The following is a 19,357-nucleotide window of genomic DNA, read 5'->3' on the forward strand; positions in this document are numbered from 1 at the left end:
GCGTATCTTTAGAGTCGTTAATACTAAGCCTTTTTTCCATTATTTTGTCTCTTGTGGACAGGCTACCCCCAATATTTTCTATATGGACTATTGCGTCCGTAGAGGTGGTATGGACACAATTGAAGGCAGCATGGGGTACAGATGGTGCAGGGGAGACAGATGTAGCTAAAGCCCCCAGCGAGGATCGTTTTCCACTAATCAGGTCTATTGAGAGCCTTTTCTCAACCATGGCAATTTCCTTTTCTAAGATGCCAGTGGCCCGGGTGATAAAAGCATCCAAGGGGCCAGAGACGATGCCATTAGATGTGTTGATTTGTACAGTACGTTCCTTCCCTGATCTTAATGGCATTTTGGGTGGTCTTCAGAACGTCCAGGGGGAATGGGCCTGGGCCGGACTCTGCCGTACTCGAACGGCCTCAAACGGCCCGCTCTTTGCCCGGTCTTCGCCCCGGCCGTTGCCCCGCGTGCGTCCCGCGTGCGCGTTGTCCACACAAGCTATGAAGGAAAAACAAGAGGAAGGGGCGGGAAGAGGACCAGCTGCGGCCGATCCACGCCGCTAGGAATGCTGGTCCTCGCAGTCCCGCCTCTACCCCTGTTGACCAGATGACAGCTTGCAAGGGGCGCGTTGGTGCTCAAAGCACGTGAAGGGAGGCAGAAAGGATGTTCCCCAGAGAGAGTCTAAGCCTACGAGCGGCTCCCGCGAAGCGGGGGCCGCAAGGCGTGGCGAAGTGGCCAGACAGCAACAACACAGGAACAGCGCTTCTTTGCAGGAAGGGTCCCAAGGCTCACTCACTCCACACAGATTTTAAAGAGGAGGAGGAGGGGGCGGGAAGAGGACCAGCTGCAGCCGATCCACGCCGCTAGGAATGCTGGTCCTCGCAGTCCCGCCTCTACCCCTGTTGACCAGATGACAGCTTGCAAGGGGCGCGTTGGTGCTCAAAGCACGTGAAGGGAGGCAGAAAGGATGTTCCCCAGAGAGAATCTAAGCATAATAAATACCCTTTTATTGTAAAATACCAAAAACTCTGTGTGTTTACTGTTTTAAGGGGCCAGGCTGAGGCGGGGGATACATATTCATATCAATACTCACCCTCCAGATAAGAGTTTTTTGACTCCTAACATTTCTTATCAAATTTGCCATAACTCGTAATAAGGAGTGAAAAATACTTGCCCTGTCCCTTTCTTCCAAAAGGAGTTTGTAAATTATATTTCCTCTTGGGGGTTAGGAGATTTACCTTAGTGAGGCTCAAAAGAATTGGGGTTCACCACACGCGGAAGTTAAGATAGCAGCTCACTCAAACTGTGCTTTAAAAAAATTAAACAGGCTATACCCTATATATATTTTATAGAGTGTTCTTGATACGCATCACTCCTGGGTACTTTGTCTACCACTGAACTCAGCAGTTTTACTACAAAGGTGAGAAAATTGCATCTGGATATAAACAGTATACTCCTGGTACACTGGATATAATGTTATTGCTTCAACATTGACTTAGGTACTGAGATATATAACTGTTTAAAATTGAACATTGTGTTTTTTAGCCGAGACAAAAACCTGAGGACTACTCTCTGGACAAGAAATACAACCTGGGTATCTCTTTGTTTGAGCGAATGATTAACAACCACATGCCGTACGTGCAGCTGGTCTACCAGGTACCGTAGATGTATTTTTCTTCCAAGTGTTGTGACCACTTATCAACATCTCTCTATTCCTGTGAGCACTTTTTTATGTGCCTTGATGTATGTAAAAATCACAACTGGTCTTCCTGAGCACAAGGCCTTGATCAATATTAATTGTAGAGATTCCATAAGAAAACTGACGCGGCTCTTAATTGCAGCAGACAATTCAATTATATAGAGTAGACTTTCCTTCAGTAACGACATCTCCAAAATCCCAAATTGGGTATAATTAGCTTGTAGCGGGGTTTTTCAGACCAGTGTGTTAAGCAGAAATGGATTAGCTGCAAATTGTGCTCACTAGCCCCTATTCGGAATTGTGAACAAATTGCACTAGTTCCAATTTTAGACTGGCGAATACCACCAGGTTAGACTTGGTGATAAATGCCCATTTTAAATGTGAAAATGTGATGATAACACAAGTAAACTATTTGTAAATACATGTATCCCGAACTGGTATATTCAAGTAAAAAGATTCAAAGGTGTAAAATTGGCTCAGGTGAGCTTGGTGAATGGCCTGGAAAGCTCTAATGGGAAAACAAAAATTGCCATATGGGAATCTGTTCTTAAAGCAAATTTACAACAAAAAAAATGTAACTTTTTTTTGTGATGGATAATGTATCGTGCTGCGGATATAGCATCTTTTGAAACATCCTCAAGGAACAGACTTAATCTAGAAAATCTAAACCTGAGTATTAAGGCCTGTTAATACATGTAGAGGTGCAACGCATTTGCTCACTATGGTCACTCCAGTGGTGAGACTGACATGGAATCCCCCAAATTAATAACTATTTTCACATGCAAGTCAAACTTACATGCATAAGTAGTTTAGAAATCAGGTTCTTGGGGTCCCATTTATTGTTGACTGCTTCTCACTGCTTTTTACCTCTGTCTGGATATGACACACTTTATGACTTTAAGATTATGGGGCAATTGCAACTAGAAATGACATTGTTTCCATGACTGTAATACTAAAGAAATTGTTAAATTGTTCTGGAATAGAAATGTCTGTTTTCATCCAGTGGGATTAGAGTAGGTGGGGGTTGAAGCCGCAATTCCATTTCAAGCATTCTCCATTAATAACCATAAGCAATGAATTGCCCCTCTTTGTAAAGTTCTTGGAGCATTGCTGACTTAAAACTTTAACAATGACCGACTGTGTGCAAAGAGTGTAAAAGACCTCAGTCAGGATTTGAAAATGTATGGCTTGTTGGTACTTTGGTGTAGAAGCGTCCTCAAAGTAAATTGATTGTCAAGACAAATTTAAACTTGAAGGTCCGCCAATAGAATGGGCTGTGGTCTCTATTTTAGAAATGGCAAAGCCTCCACCTTTCGAAGCTCAGTACAAACCACCTTTTTCTTTTGGTGCCTTTTGGAACTTGAACATTGGCAATGGCAGTAAATGCTAAACACATGAGACACATAATGGCATGTCTGTGCATGCGTGGTCTGGATGTGAACATCTCACTTCTGTTCTATAGGGCAGATATACCATGAGCTATAGGGGCATATCAGAGCAGAGCTATAGAAATCGTGTAGTAGAGGTGTGTCAGTATTCGTGTTACAATCCTAGTCAAGGATTTGTAGTGTAGTTCCTAGTTTCCCACTAGGCCCTGTGCATTGGAATAACATAAACAGTAGTATCGACGTGGAACTGCAGATATTCCAGGCCTCCACTGACTATGCTAAACTTAATTGGGTGTGTTACCAACTAGCTCAGAGGTCACTGGAAACTTTCTTCTCTGCATAGGAAGTGATCAGCTTCCCTGGCACAGACAAGAAGGGATTCAGCTTTCCAACAACCGTGCAACATGACAACTTTGCTCCTCAGATCAAGAGTCAATCTCTAGGGTCGTGTGAAACAATAGACATGTATTTCACTCAGTCAGTTTAGTGCAGTTTACTTTCACGAGATGTAGAGAATAGAGAGACGGGCGTTTGTCAATAAAGGGTTAACATTTATTGAACAGTCTTTCTTCTCGTACAAGAGAAATGTATTGCCACAATTGCAAGACTTGTTATTATAAAAAGTACGTACAGTAAGATAAGGATTGCGAAATAGAACTGTAAAAGCATTGATATGGTTTCTTAGCCATACAATGGTTTAAAAGTAATAAAACATATATACAGTCATATATACATTAGGCTAACATACTCAACTGGTGCTTCTAACTAAGCCTACCCCAGTGTGCCTGACCTAAGCCTAACACGTGGAAGGGGAGTAAGTAAGTAGCTCTAAGTTAAGTTGGTTTTGCCAAGGTTTGCTTCAAGAATTCTCATCTAAGGGTTTAGTCAACACCATACCTCTGAATAGAATGATGGAAGTCTGGTATTTCCTTCAGGGGGCACTCGATATCCCAGTCACCCGCGAGTTCAGACCGGAAACGCTGGAGCTGGATTTCTCTGCAGGAGAAAGGCAGCGGCTCTTCTTCAGCGCGTCGGGAGGAGGAGGGGGGACAGCGTCCGCGGCAGCTGGAATCTGCTGGATGTCTTCGCAGAGGGACGGCTGTTCAGCTCCTAAGCGTACTGCACCATCGTTCGCGCTTTAGCAGAGATAATGGTATCAGTAGCTTCACCACCACAGGGACAGCAGGCTGCAGCGACAGGGTGCTAGCTTCACCAACACGGGGTCTTGCAGACAGCTAGCAACAGTACAACAGCTCCCCTTGCTTAAGGCAACGTTGATAATATTTATACCTGACAGGTGCCGGGTTTGACACAAGTTTGCTGGACATAAGACGTCAATTAAAGATGCCACTAGGAAGTGATAGTTATCAGTTGCTCATTAGAGTTCCATTACTAATCAAAACACAGCAAGCGGGGATTTCCAGGTTTGCTGAGTTTTTATCTTGTTGAAGAACTCGGAGTGTTAATCTAGGAATATCAGATAGTGACTTCTGCTCTGTCATTGCACTAATTGGTCGCTAAGGAAGTGGCAGAGAACTATGCTGGAATGTGGCTCTGTTCGTGTGACCAGAGATGACTTTTCTGAAAATCGCACTTAAACGGTTATGCCAATATAGGGAATAAATGGATTTATAGCCGAATAGGGGCATAAGGTCACAGTATCGATCAGGAACCTAGATAAACACGCAACACCCACTCCACGTATTCATGTCCATCAAATTACTAAAACTAGAGCAATTAGATGCATGTGTAACATTGCCCACCCCAAAATACATAAATGCATTCGAAATAGGCGTACTTGTAATACATGAAATTTAGGTACTGTACGTTTTTTGAAGCATAGAAATCATTCAAAAATTATTGCATATGAAATCAATGAACGATTATGCAAAAACAATTACACATGAAGTATCTCTGACAGAAGAAGGGCGAGATAAATCATCACATATATAAATGCATTGCAATAAATGTGCTAGAGGCTGGTGTAAGTTTGTTATGTCTCTAGATGTGTTTAGAAATAGAAGTGTGAAGCTTCTGTTCTCTAAGAATAGTTTTTACGTTAAGCAAAGAATTGTTCGTGCCAGAAAAAGGTGAATATTAAAAAAATGTCCAATTCAAAAGAATTAATGCTTGAACGAGGAAATGAGTTCCAAAGCTTTTTGCAGTTTTTGTTGATCAAAACTGAAGGCCGAATTCAGAGTTCATGGGAACGCTGTGTGTCGGAAAGCTTCTCCAAAGTTATTGTTTCTGTATGGGTGAGAACATCGTATCAGACAGGCTCTCAAAGAATTGGTCTACAAAATCAGGTGATAGTTCAACCAAATTCGATAGCGTTGTAACTTGGCAGGTGTGAGAATGATTGCTGTCATCATAGTCAGGAGCAGCAATGCTCACAGATGGCCGTACCTGGGTGATGCTGCTTTTGTCGCTTGCTCCACTATTACCACCTAGTCGTAGTACAGGAGTCTCCACAAATGCCGTCATCAGGATTGGTAGCCGCTGGGGACAACACAATGCGTGAGCCGTTATTGGACTGAGCAAAGTATCGACGTCCATTGGTACTGCTGATGGAAGTGAAAGACAGATGTTCAACACGCATTCATCTCCGCAAAGCATACATCTTAGCACAGGTAAAATGCAATTTTGCCATATAGGTCTGAATGAAAGGAACCAGGTCATGTTTAGATCTCTCAGCCTGGCCAATCCAAGGACGTTAGTTATCCTGTCCCGGTAGCGCATTGCTAGGATTGTCTCTTCCATTCCCATGGGAGCTATGTCTGAGCCGAGGCTTGCCATAACGAAGCAGGAGGGTCAAAAATAAAATCCCTGCTACAAGTCCCAAAAATAATGGTATTCCGCCAAAAACAGAGTGTACAAAATTAGGAACGATTCCCAAAATTGCCTGGAAGGGTGTTAGCAGTCCCGTAAAGACTGTCTTAAATATGCCTGGGATGCTTGTTGCACTAGACATGTTAAGGAGTTGGCTCAACATTTCTACGAAATGCACGGGGCAATTTGTTGATAAAAGGTCATGAACTTCAGTAGCTGTCCTTGCAACTAGAAGATCATACGTCTCTTTTGATGACGTTATAGGCACTGTTGTCTGTAAAAGTACAGATTTCATTTTGCTTAATGTATCAATTCGTATAGAATAGAGATTCAGACGAGGCCAGATGGGAGTCACGGTGTCTGCAGGCCCACTCGGGAACAATGCTTGCATACAGCATTTGACCATGGATGTTACTTTTACTAGATAACTTTTCCCTGGCACAAGGCCACAACATCTGTGATCCGTTCTAAGAATGTAACTCCCGTTTGAAAGTTGCATAAAGAAGGGCTCTATCTGAGTTGCAGGTGTGACTAGCTGGTGGCATGAAAGGTTGTTAGAATTTCCATCACATGCTCCGTGTAAATTAATACCCTGACACAAAAGTATACCGCTTAGTGAATGTTTACAGTTCTCACCACTAAGAAATACATTTTTGTCGCTGTCACTATAGCAAGAATGAGTGTATGGTAATTTCCATTCAGATTTTACATATCCTTTACCCAATTGTTCATACTGGCCAGTAGGTATGTATTCAAGGCACTTTTTAAATCGGAAAGTTGTTATCGGAATTGTGATAATTCCGTGTATTATCCATTCAATGACAGGACTCTCTGACATTGTCAATGGTAATCTCTCGAGTTTTTCGATGCTCAGGATTGTATAGTCTGCACCTTTCTGTGCCAAACTGATCTGTTTATCAGTAAGGTTAAAAATGGAAAATAATGACGTTGTGTTGATTAAACGGCAAGGCACATATCCTGAACGAAGATTTTGCAGCGTCCAGCCTAATTCTATAATAGAGCGTAATTGCGACTGGCCATGTTGTAACATTAGCAAGTCTCTGTCTATCACATCAAAGGCAGAGGATACAATATTGTCCAATGAATATATTCTGGAAGACAGAGTCATTAACCCATTGTCTACCACAGAAAGTGATTTCTCCAAATTAATACGATCAATTTCTCGTATTTTTTCAGCAGTTTCAATTTGTTTGACTTTCCAAGCCTCGTTGTAAGCAGCATAGATACTGGTCGCTATGAAACGCTTTTGACGCTGTTTGCGTGGTCCAAGAATGAAATCGCGCAAATCAGCACCATCTTTTAGGAAAGACAAGTGTTGCTTAATTTCAGCCAGTGTGGATGTTGTTAGCCATTCAAGGCAGAGTTTCCCTACACTGTATGTTGTTATTATCCCTGGATGTTGTCTCTGGGAGTATCTCGAGTCTAATCTGGTCAGTTTTAACCCCTGTGTTTTATTCAGGAATCTATCTTGACAGCTGTTTGTGTCAGTAGGCCAGATTAACCACTTTTTCCAATCAGGATGTGTTCTGTTAAAATGTAAAATTTGTGACACGTCTAACTCAATATCTGCAGTTGCATTTTCAGGTATTGGCTTTGGTATAGACGGTGCTTTAAGGTCTTTGATCTTAGCTAGGCCAAGACAAGATGTTTGGTGTATTGTGTCAAAAAACAACATTTGTTCTGGTATCATGCAGGTTCTAAATAGTGCTTCAATGCCTTGCACCTGCCAATCTTTTGTACCCCAAATTGTTTTTGTTTCAATATTATTTTTCCAATAATCAAAACCAAATGTCATCATTTTATCATAAAATGCTTCTGAATATATCAATTTAGAATTTGTCAGCATCGTTTTCATTCCTGTTTTATCTAACAGTTTGTAATAAAACGTTTCTGCATCACTGGTGTTAAACCCTGAGAAGTATTTGAATTTCTCAAAAAATGCTTTAGAACTGCTTTTAGGTGGTGTAGCACAATGTTCCCATTGATTATACATAAAAACATTTCTAGGCTGTGCAGATTTATGCAAGTAATGATCCCCATAGTGGGTGTAACAGAATAACTGCTCATAACTAGATGAACCTTGTAAATAATCATGATCTGTGAATCTAGCTGACATTACTAAATCAGACATCATGTCATTAATACTGTTAAAGTCCCAATAATCAGAGAATGTACTAGGTGTCACAAAGTCACTTAAGGAAACCTTCAGTTGATGAGGATACTTCAGGATTTCGACCGGACCATATATCTCATAGTCTGTTTTCTCCCATACTACCCCACCAGGTATTGGAATTGCTGTGACATTTACTGTTGACAGTTCTCTTTTCTTCACGTGGGATGATCTGTGTGGTTTCAGGACTAGGTTGATGTTCTGACTTGCTGTGTCCATTGTAATGTATTTTCCCTCAATGAATTTTCCCAAACACAGTACCATGATGAGCCAAAGCAGGAGGAAAAATACACCTAGACCGAACCAGAACTCTAGCCAAGGGGAAATAAGGTAGATTTTCTTTAGTTGATGAAAGAGTTCCGTTGCTGTGTCTTTTTTGTTTCTGGCATCACTTCGGGCTCGTTTTGATCTTCAGAGAAGTTGTCGAAGTTGATGAAATAACCAGAGGCAGTTCTGTCAATTGATGGGATCGTTCTCTCAATCTGTCTATCGATAGCACTTTCTGATGCCACATTAGTGTAGACTGGTGATGTTTCTTGACGAACTGTTTCAATCTGTGTTTCAAGAGGCACGAGTTCCATGGCATTATTGCATAGTCCTTCATTGTGCACTGCAGGCTGATCGAATGTGATTAGTCTTTCAGTTTGAACCTCTTGGATTGTTGCAAGTTTGGGTATTCTGTTGTTTCTTGGGAGTCCACTGGGCCTACTGTTGATTATAGGCCACATGCTTGTGGTTTTACCAGGTCGATGGACACAACTCTGTTCTCCTTTTTACCAGCAAGGGGCGGTAGCACAACTGATCTTGTTCCGGTGACTGCCAAGACAGGTACTGCTTTTCTGTAAGAAGGCCCAAATTCCTTCTTAACCGCAATCTTTTCTCTGACTAGATCCCCAATCTTTGGAATCCAGACAGGCCTTGCTGGGGCTGTTGCTGGTGGTGCCTCGTCAGTGGTACTTGGCTGTTGCTTTAACTTTATGTTGCTTAAGGATTTTCTTGTTTCATTCAGTTCCTGTAAAACAGCCAAACAATCCTTTACATCAAAGTGTGTTGTTTCTTCTTGTACCACTGACATCTGACTATCGAGGTCCTGAATACGCATTCTAATTCCGAACAATAGTTCGTATGGGCTGAAACCTTTTAGAGAATTTCTTGGCATGTTGTTAAGACTAGTCTGGACACTTATTACATGTTTGACCCACCCAGCGCCTGAACCTAATACCTTCGCTGTTATAGATTGCTTTATGTCCCGTTTTTTTCTTTCTACCACACTGTTCCCTTCGGGGTGCGACGGACAAGAATACCGCAACCCAATTCCCATGCTAGCCATGGCCTCCTTATAAGCTCGAGAGCTGAAAGCAGGACCCTGGTCAGAATGTAACGTGGTAATTGCGTATGTGCCGATAAAGACTCGCAAATCTTTTATAACCGTTCTAGCGTCAGCCGAGCGCTGGAGACCATATTTTTTAAGTGTGTTTAGCCTTAACTGTGTACAATGGGACGCGCTTCTCTTCTTTGATTGCGCAGATAGACCGCCTTATGCTGTCTAGAAGGGATCCTGAAACTACACTGGCCTGTTCATTACTGCGATCTCTGTTGCAGTTTTCACAATTTTGAGCAAAACATTGAATATCTATGCTCATTCCTGGCCACCAGTACTCTGATTGTAATTCTTTCAGAGAGGTTTTGATTGTTTGGTGTCTCAGACCCAACCCCATGTGTGCTTCCAGTAAGAGGAAGCCCCTCCTGCTCCTGTTTGGAATTACTCTGTCCCCCACTCCAGGAATTCGAGCAAAAGGAACGGAGTTTGCATCGATTACGTATGCATAATTGAGTGGATAGTTCACGGGTAGTGCTGCACAGTCGCCTTTTACGGTCGTTTTTACTGCCAGCATGGTTTCCCCGTCTATGTATTTATCTGTACGCTTTTTTGTGGCTACGGAAGCCGGTTTAGTTGCTTCCGCTTTGGCTGTATTAGCCAATGAATTCCCTGCAACGTGAACGCCATCACGTTGATGACTCTGTGCGTGATTCACGTGAGTCTTTTGTAGTTCTTTGTGTAAAAGAGCTACCTGTTTCCAGAGCAATTTATGCTTTATTGTGGCACCTGTGTCATCTTTGTAGTCGTTTTCGATCCAACTCTGCAGTTTATTGTTGTAAGAGTTGACGCAAAAATGAGAATCGCACACAATAAGTGTCGGGAATTCACGTTCTGCATTTTCGAGCGCCATCTTTAAAGATCTGATTTCAGTTCTCTGAACCGAACAGTTTCTTACAGATTCAGTTTTTGTTACTTTCGGTCTGAATTTACCACACAGCCAACGACCTTTAATGATCGCACATGCTGCATTGTAGGATTTTCTCTCTACGTTGAAATGCTGTACAAATCCATCTTTATCGATTATACAGGCGTATTGTGGGAGAGGTAGAATTTCGATTGGCAGAGGATATTCTTCTTCATATTCTAAATCATTCAGTTCTTCGTATTGCGGGGCGAAATAGTATTTCACATCTTCCACTCCTAGAGAATCTATGCACTGTATCCATTTCGGATCCAGTGACACTGTAGGCAGGTTTACTGGGCTGAATAGCGCTTCGAAGGCGGATTCCGCTGTAAGGATATTAATCCGTTTGCCGTGTGCTAGTTCTCGTTCATTTGCTAATGCGATTTGCACTGCTTTCACAGTTCTTTCTGTGTGACTGAATGTTTTTTCTACTTGTGTGTACAAGTGAGATTTAATTGAAATTGGTACCTTTTCTCCCTCATTAGAGGTCAGGTACGTGAATCCGCATCTTCCTGGGATGACTCGGATTACAAGATCGCGTGTATTGTCACGTGTATCTAATTTTGTTTTTGCTAACATGTCTGTTTGCAGTGATCTAAAAATTTCTGTGTGTTTTTGAGTCCAATTGATTTGTTTAAAATCAGGTTTAATTAGTTCGTAGAGAGGTTTAACCCTTTCTGCGTAATTTAGGATGTAAGTTCTTCCGAAATTCAGAAAACCTAGAATGGATTGTAAATTCTTCAGCGTTTTTGGAGCTTGGAGTACAGCGCACTTCTCTAAGAAGTTGTCCGCTAGGCTTTTCCCTTCACTTGACAATTCGTACCCTAAGAATAGTACTGTCAGATGGGCAATTCGGGACTTTTTAAAGTTGAATTTGTAACCCTCTGCTGCGAACCCAAGTATAATGGTGTTCACTCTTTTCAAATGAGTATCCAAGTCGTCGTCTGTGAGATAGATATCATCTACGTAAGATAATGCCTCATCATCATAGATTTGTAGTAACTCTGTTACCCTAGCTGAGAATAGTCCTGGGCTGTTCTTGAACCCCTGTGGGAGTCGACAGAATTTTTTCTGCGACCCAAATGCAGAGAAAGCGGTCAAATATCTGCTTTCTGGTGCAATGTTTTGACAAAAGAAACCATTAGATATGTCTAATGTCGTTTTATATTTTTTCCTAACTATATTATTCATTGGGGCTGCACTATGCGAGTTTTGTACTGCAAAAGTTTTGCAACATGTATTAAGATGTCTGTAGTCCAAAACTAGACGATACGAATTGTCTGGCAGGGAGACAGGAAACAAAGGATTGTTCATTTGAGAGGTGCATGTTTCAATCACCCTCTGGTACTCAAGTTGATCTAAGATCTCCCTGACTTGTTTTTTAGCTTCTTGCTTTATGGGATACTGCCGTTGGGCAGTTGGTTCACTTTTTAATTGGATTTTGTGAGGAGGTGAATCCTCATCCCATCCTACGTATGCATAATTGAGTGGATAGTTCACGGGTAGTGCTGCACAGTCGCCTTTTACGGTCGTTTTTACTGCCAGCATGGTTTCCCCGTCTATGTATTTATCTGTACGCTTTTTTGTGGCTACGGAAGCGGTTTAGTTGCTTCCGCTTTGGCTGTATTAGACAATGAATTCCCTGCAACGTGAACGCCATCACGTTGAAGACTCTGTGCGTAAATCACGTGAGTCTTTTGTAGTTCTTTGTGTAAAAGAGCTACCTGTTTCCAGAGCAATTTATGCTTTATTGTGGCACCTGTGTCATCTTTGTAGTCGTTTTCTATCCAACTCTGCAGTTTATTGTTGTAAGAGTTGACGCAAAAATGAGAATCGCACACAATAAGTGTCGGGAATTCACGTTCTGCATTTTCGAGCGCCATCTTTACAGATCTGATTTCAGTTCTCTGAACCGAACAGTTTCTTACAGATTCAGTTTTTGTTACTTTCGGTCTGAATTTACCGCACAGCCAACGACCTTTAATGATCGCACATGCTGCATCGTAGGATTTTCTCTCTACGTTGAAATGCTGTACAAATCCATCTGTATAGATTATACAGGCGTATTGTGGGAGAGGTAGAATTTCGATTGGCAGAGGATATTCTTCTTCATATTCTAAATCATTCAGTTCTTCGTATTGCGGGGCGAAATAGTATTTCACATCTTCCGCTCCTAGAGAATCTATGCACTGTATCCATTTCGGATCCAGTGACACTGTAGGCAGGTTTACTGGGCTGAATAGCGCTTCGAAGGCGGATTCCGCTTTAAGGATATTAATCCGTTTGCCGTGTGCTAGTTCTCGTTCATTTGCTAATGCGATTTGCACTGCTTTCACAGTTCTTTCTGTGTGACTGAATGTTTTTTCTACTTGTGTGTACAATTGAGATTTAATTGAAATTGGTACCTTTTCTCCCTCATTAGAGGTCAGGTACGTGAATCCGCATCTTCCTGGGATGACTCGGATTACAAGATCGCGTGTATTGTCACGTGTATCTAATTTTGTTTTTGCTAACATGTCTGTTTGCAGTGATCTCAAAATTTCTGTGTGTTTTTGAGTCCAATTGATTCGTAGAGAGGTTTAACCCTTTCTGCGTAATTTAGGATGTAAGTTCTTCCGAAATTCAGAAAACCTAGAATGGATTGTAAATTCTTCAGCGTTTTTGGAGCTTGGAGTACAGCGCACTTCTCTAAGAAGTTGTCCGCTAGGCTTTTCCCTTCACTTGACAATTCGTACCCTAAGAATAGTACTGTCAGATGGGCAATTCGGGACTTTTTAAAGTTGAATTTGTAACCCTCTGCTGCGAACCCAAGTATAATGGTGTTCACTCTTTTCAAATGAGTATCCAAGTCGTCGTCTGTGAGATAGATATCATCTACGTAAGATAATGCCTCATCATCATAGATTTGTAGTAACTCTGTTACCCTAGCTGAGAATAGTCCTGGGCTGTTCTTGAACCCCTGTGGGAGTCGACAGAATTTTTTCTGCGACCCAAATGCAGAGAAAGCGGTCAAATATCTGCTTTCTGGTGCAATGTTTTGACAAAAGAAACCATTAGATATGTCTAATGTTGTTTTATATTTTTTCCTAACTATATTATTCATTAGGGCTGCACTATGCGAGTTTTGTACTGCAAAAGTTTTGCAACATGTATTAAGATGTCTGTAGTCCAAAACTAGACGATACGAATTGTCTGGCTTGGAGACAGGAAACAAAGGATTGTTCATTTGAGAGGTGCATGTTTCAATCACCCCCTGGTACTCAAGTTGATCTAAGATCTCCCTGACTTGTTTTTTAGCTTCTTGCTTTATGGGATACTGCCGTTGGGCAGTTGGTTCACTTTTTAATTGGATTTTGTGAGGAGGTGAATCCTCATCCCATCCTACATGATTTTTATATAATGCAGGTGCCTGGGCTACTGCCCATTTCCTTGCATATGTATATTTTTTGTGAATCGGAATGTGATTCGAGAAGGCAGGCATAATCACTTCTTCGCCACGAGGGCACTCCCTGACAAACTCTGGGGGCCAATCTTTTTCAGCTAACAGAATATCATAGCCTTTTGAGAGCTTATCCCAAAATAGACCCTTAATTTTCCTAGTCTTATCACCCTCTATACGCAATGTTATTTCGTATATTTCATGGGGCTCGCTAAGTCTGGTGTCGGCAGTTTCAACCTGAATGTATTCATTCGTGTCCACTGTCTCCAGATGACTCATCAAGATCTTGCGCGCTATACTGATTTCTGCTGCACTGTCCAACATTGTCAATGCCCACTCCCCGTTTTTCAACTGTGTCCTCAGTATTCTCTGCATGGTTTATTACTCTAATACTGGCTACCTTCTTTTTAAGAAATTGAGATTTTTTACTCTGAGCAGGTTCCTTGTCTTTGGACTTGGTGTGCTCTCCTGGGTCTGACCGTCCTCTTCTTTCCGAATTCTGTGGAAAAGATCGAGAGGGACGTGTATCAATACTTTGATATCTATCAGGTTTTTTCAGATTATCCCTATTTCTAAGGTTATATCTTTTCTCAGAGGGCTCCCGCTGGGGAGACTGGCGTTCTCGAGTCGGAGTTCTTTCCCTCCGTCGAGGAGACCTTCCTCTGGACTGGAAAACTTTTTCCTTGGGAGTGGATTGTTTATTTCCATCCCAGCTCTTTTTAGGAATATTTAAATTATTTTTAATAAATAATTTTTCAGGATTTTCGAGCATTTGGGGCTTTACCGGTTTCCCACCCAAGCTGTCTCTACCTAATTCTTCATCGCATTTTTCTATGATTTTTGCAAGCTCAACAGGATCTTCTATAACTGTTTCCTTCAACTTCTGGCGGATCGCCACAGATGCTGCTTCTCCTTTTATGTTGGCTAATAATATAGCCGAGACCTGCTTGAAGTCTTTCAGTAATTTCATACCCAGATTTAAAGCGGGCTCTGGACCGAATTCATTTTGAATCTGTTTTAGCACTTCTGGTATTACCGCCATAGACGGAACACCGTGTGTTTTCGTGTAAATGGAAGCAAAGACTGTACCCCAAGTGTCGCAGTCCTCCACGTGTGGTGCGATTCCCATAGGAAGGCAGATTGTCAAGATTCTGTGTTTCTCAATAGGGGTAGTATCAGGAAATACTGCCTCTATTTGAGTGATTTTCTGTGCTAGCCAGAAAGGAATTTGTTCCCGTTTTACGGGTGTTTTACCAAGACATGGCTGTATGTTCTGTGGTGTACTTTTATTTGTGTTCCCCTGATGAGGGGTCAGCTGTGGTACATTAACAGCTGGCTGGACTGTTGCAGTCCGCATTACATATTGGACTAATTGCCTACGTATTTTTATTAATGTTTTCTTCCTTTGACATTTTTACAATGTCCGGATGTGGTGTGTAGCTGGCTAGAACCGGCCACGTTGCTCCTGGTCTACCTAGTGGACCGAGCCTGGTTATGTGATCATTATGTTTTAGGGCGCCATTAAACCAGAGCAGGTGCTCTTGAAATTTAAGTGGAATTTCAATCTCCTCGAAAGGAGCGTACTCTTCCGGAGGTTTCTCTATTTTGTAATAGTGAAACTCTTTTGTTCTAGCGTTTACCGCTGGAAAGTTTATCCATGAATAGAATACCTCTGTCTGCCGATACTCGTGAGCCTCTATCACGAAAATTACTGTACCACCTTGTGGTGTCAGTCCGTTTTCTATAAGTTTTAAAGTTATAGATCTTCTTAAGTGGACCGGGATGATTATTGCATCCGGGTCTGTGTATTCGGGACCTTGCTGAGTCGCATCTACTGCGGCCCCAGTGGTTCCGTTTTCTCCTGGCATTGTTAAAATGCAAGGTTTGCAGAGTAGGTCTCCAAGGAGACAAAGATTAGGTGCACAATATTTTGGAACACTGTATCCTTCAACGTTGAATAAACCAGAGCTTTACATAGGAATCTCTTCCTACTAAGGTCGGGCGGATTTTAACCTTTCACCCACTCCAGACGTCTATTGGAGTATTTACGGGAGAAAGGGGTCTGTGTGAAATATGCACGACTGAGTTACTCTAAAGTCTTGCGTTAATTTATCGCCTTACCAAACGTTTGGGCGCCATGTAGTGTAGTTCCTAGTTTCCCACTAGGCCCTGCGCATTGGAATAACATAAACAGTAGTATCGACGTGGAACTGCAGATATTCCAGGCCTCCACTGACTATGCTAAACTTAATTGGGTGTGTTACCAACTAGCTCAGAGGTCACTGGAAACTTTCTTCTCTGCATAGGAAGTGATCAGCTTCCCTGGCACAGACAAGAAGGGATTCAGCTTTCCAACAACCGTGCAACATGACAACTTCGCTCCTCAGATCAAGAGTCAATCTCTAGGGTCGTGTGAAACAATAGACATGTATTTCACTCAGTCAGTTTAGTGCAGTTTACTTTCACGAGATGTAGAGAATAGAGAGACGGGCGTTTGTCAATAAAGGGTTAACATTTATTGAACAGTCTTTCTTCTCGTACAAGAGAAATGTATTGCCACAATTGCAAGACTTGTTATTATAAAAAGTACGTACAGTAAGATAAGGATTGCGAAATAGAACTGTAAAAGCATTGATATGGTTTCTTAGCCATACAATGGTTTAAAAGTAATAAAACATATATACAGTCATATATACATTAGGCTAACATACTCAACTGGTGCTTCTAACTAAGCCTACCCCAGTGTGCCTGACCTAAGCCTAACACGTGGAAGGGGAGTAAGTAAGTAGCTCTAAGTTAAGTTGGTTTTGCCAAGGTTTGCTTCAAGAATTCTCATCTAAGGGTTTAGTCAACACCATACCTCTGAATAGAATGATGGAAGTCTGGTATTTCCTTCAGGGGGCACTCGATATCCCAGTCACCCGCGAGGGCAGACCGGAAACGCTGGAGCTGGATTTCTCTGCAGTCGAAAGGCAGCGGCTCTTCTTCAGCGCGTCGGGAGGAGGAGGGGGGACAGCGTCCGCGGCAGCTGGAATCTGCTGGATGTCTTCGCAGAGGGACGGCTGTTCAGCTCCTAAGCGTACTGCACCATCGTTCGCGCTTTAGCAGCGATAATGGTATCAGTAGCTTCACCACCACAGGGACAGCAGGCTGCAGCGACAGGGTGCTAGCTTCACCAACACGGGGTCTTGCAGACAGCTAGCAACAGTACAACAGCTCCCCTTGCTTAAGGCAACGTTGGTAATATTTATACCTGACAGGTGCCGGTTTTGACGCAAGTTTGCTGGACATAAGACGTCAATTAAAGATGTCACTAGGAAGTGATAGTTATCAGTTGCTCATTAGAGTTCCATTACTAATCAAAACACAGCAAGCGGGGATTTCCAGGTTTGCTGAGTTTTTATCTTGTTGAAGAACTCGGAGTGTTAATCTAGGAATATCAGATAGTGACTTCTGCTCTGTCATTGCACTAATTGGTCGCAAAGGAAGTGGCAGAGAACTATGCTGGAATGTGGCTCTGTTCGTGTGAGGCCAGAGATGACTTTTCTGAAAATCGCACTTAAACGGTTATGCCAATATAGGTAATAAATGGATTTATAGCCGAATAGGGGCATAAGGTCACAGTATCGATCAGGAACCTAGATAAATACGCAACAGATTGACATATACCCATGCTTTACTTAGCGTTACAGCGTTTTATATGAGGTTTAAAGTGTAAAACGAGGGGGGGCGTGGCCAAGATAGCGGTGGAATAGGACGTGATTCACTGTCCCTCCGGCACCGCCAGATCTTTAGCCTTGTTTATCGCCCCGGCTTGTGCCCATCTGAGCTGGGTGCGACGTGGCCCTGTGTTCCTGCGCTACCCTGATGCCATTGGGGCTCCTATTTGTGAGATCCGAGCCAGCGCAGATCAGAGCTGCGCGGTGAGGCCCTGGGCGACATCAGGCCCGGCAGGCCGCCTGGCAGGAAGTGAGCAGGGGCCTGTAGTTGCTGGAGCAGCGCCTCGGTGGCTTAACGTTGCCGGCTCTGCCCGGGCGTCGTAGTGTGTGGCGCTGTGGCTGAAGCGCCGGAGGAGACGGGCGGGCACTGCCGAAATCAGGAGTGGTGAAGGTGAGGAGCCGCTGTAGCAGGGTTTCCGTTCTCCCACAGAACTGTGCACAGAGATCTAGAACCTGGGTGAGTTAGGGTGACCCAAAACTCACATTAGTATCAGAAATCCCCTTACCAAGCTAGCTACAGTGTCTCATTGGTACCAACAACTTCCCAATGACTTAGACAATCCAGAACATCAACTTAGGGTACCTCAGGTATCGTGGAACACATGAACACTCTTTCGTTATATAATCATTTCAAACCAAAACTGGGAGTCAAAGAACACTCGTGCAAGTTTGAAATATTTATTTTTCAATGCAAGGTTCTCAAACGCAGTATCTTATATAATACCAACATACATAGTATAAAAATCAGAGTTATCAGCATAGTCACTAATCCATAATAAGCGAATGGTGATAGCATATTATAATGCAAAATCTATATAAAGTTTGTATCACCTATATTTCGCGCACCCTATTTAGCATATTATATTATATCTAAGAAGGTCTCATTTAGGTTCTAGCAGGGCGGGCCCATACCTCTAAATGTCAGTAGTAGAATATCACATCAACAGCTACCAGCTCTCTGCATGCGAAGCATCAAGTGTGTTGATTCATTCCCTGTAACTCTATCTTAAACCCGCGTAGAGCCCAATGTTGGCAGCAACATTATTTGTGTTATGTCTAACGTGGTGCGAGGATCAGGCCTCCAGCAACCTTGTGTTAGGTTATTCTTAGAGGGTGCAGTTCTCAGTGTGCAGACAGTTGTACCAAGTGTACCAAGCATAACTGATATCAGAGCAATAACATATTATTCTCAAATAAATCACGTCTTTCGTCTAGGTTGAAAGCTACAATAACAATTAGGTGTCGTGTGCAAACTGAAGCCGAAGGAAAATATGTCGTTTAAACATTCAATAAACACATGCTAACTTAACACAATATATAGAAACGCAGTCACCATATGACACCCCCCCAATGATCCGAGGACGGTCAAGAAGAAAAAAAAACAAGCCAATACTATAAGAAAGGCAAAACATGAAAGCAGAGTTCAACAATATTGAGCCAAGCTAAATGTATGTAGATGTATATAAAAATTAATAATACAAAATATGTATGAATGCCTATAGTGGCCACACAAAAATATAAAATCTTGAACTTGAGGCCAATTGTAAAATCATAGGCCCAGAGCATATAAAACTCGAATGTTCGTAAAAGAAAAGGCACCATTCAGAATTACTAAAAAGTCACGTGCCAGCATATTTAAAGTCTTCAAAGTCACTCATGGGTGGATAGAATATGCAAAATAGGTAGCCACAGCTGCCAACATAAAATCACTGTCATCATCCGAAAACAGTTCAGCCATCCAATTAAGCAATGGGAAAGAACATACGTGCTCCTCCAGCACCGAATCCTCTAGCAACATCAGAGGACAACT

General features: G+C 42.4%; 1 protein-coding gene across 1 annotated transcript in view; it reads left to right on the top strand.

Annotated features, from left to right (window-relative positions):
• LOC147724935 (uncharacterized) overlaps positions 1–19,357 on the top strand; it is a 1,961,814-nt gene that overhangs the window by 1,618,797 nt on the left and 323,660 nt on the right. Inside the window, exon 23 of the mRNA XM_086918138.1 lies at positions 1,543–1,653. Within this exon, the coding sequence (XP_086774264.1) occupies positions 1,543–1,653 (111 nt within the window). The remainder of the gene's footprint in view (positions 1–1,542; positions 1,654–19,357) is intronic.

Source organism: Lissotriton vulgaris, chromosome 4_1 (assembly GCF_964263255.1).
Source record: "Lissotriton vulgaris chromosome 4_1, aLisVul1.2, whole genome shotgun sequence".
Taxonomy (NCBI): Eukaryota; Metazoa; Chordata; class Amphibia; order Caudata; family Salamandridae; genus Lissotriton; species Lissotriton vulgaris.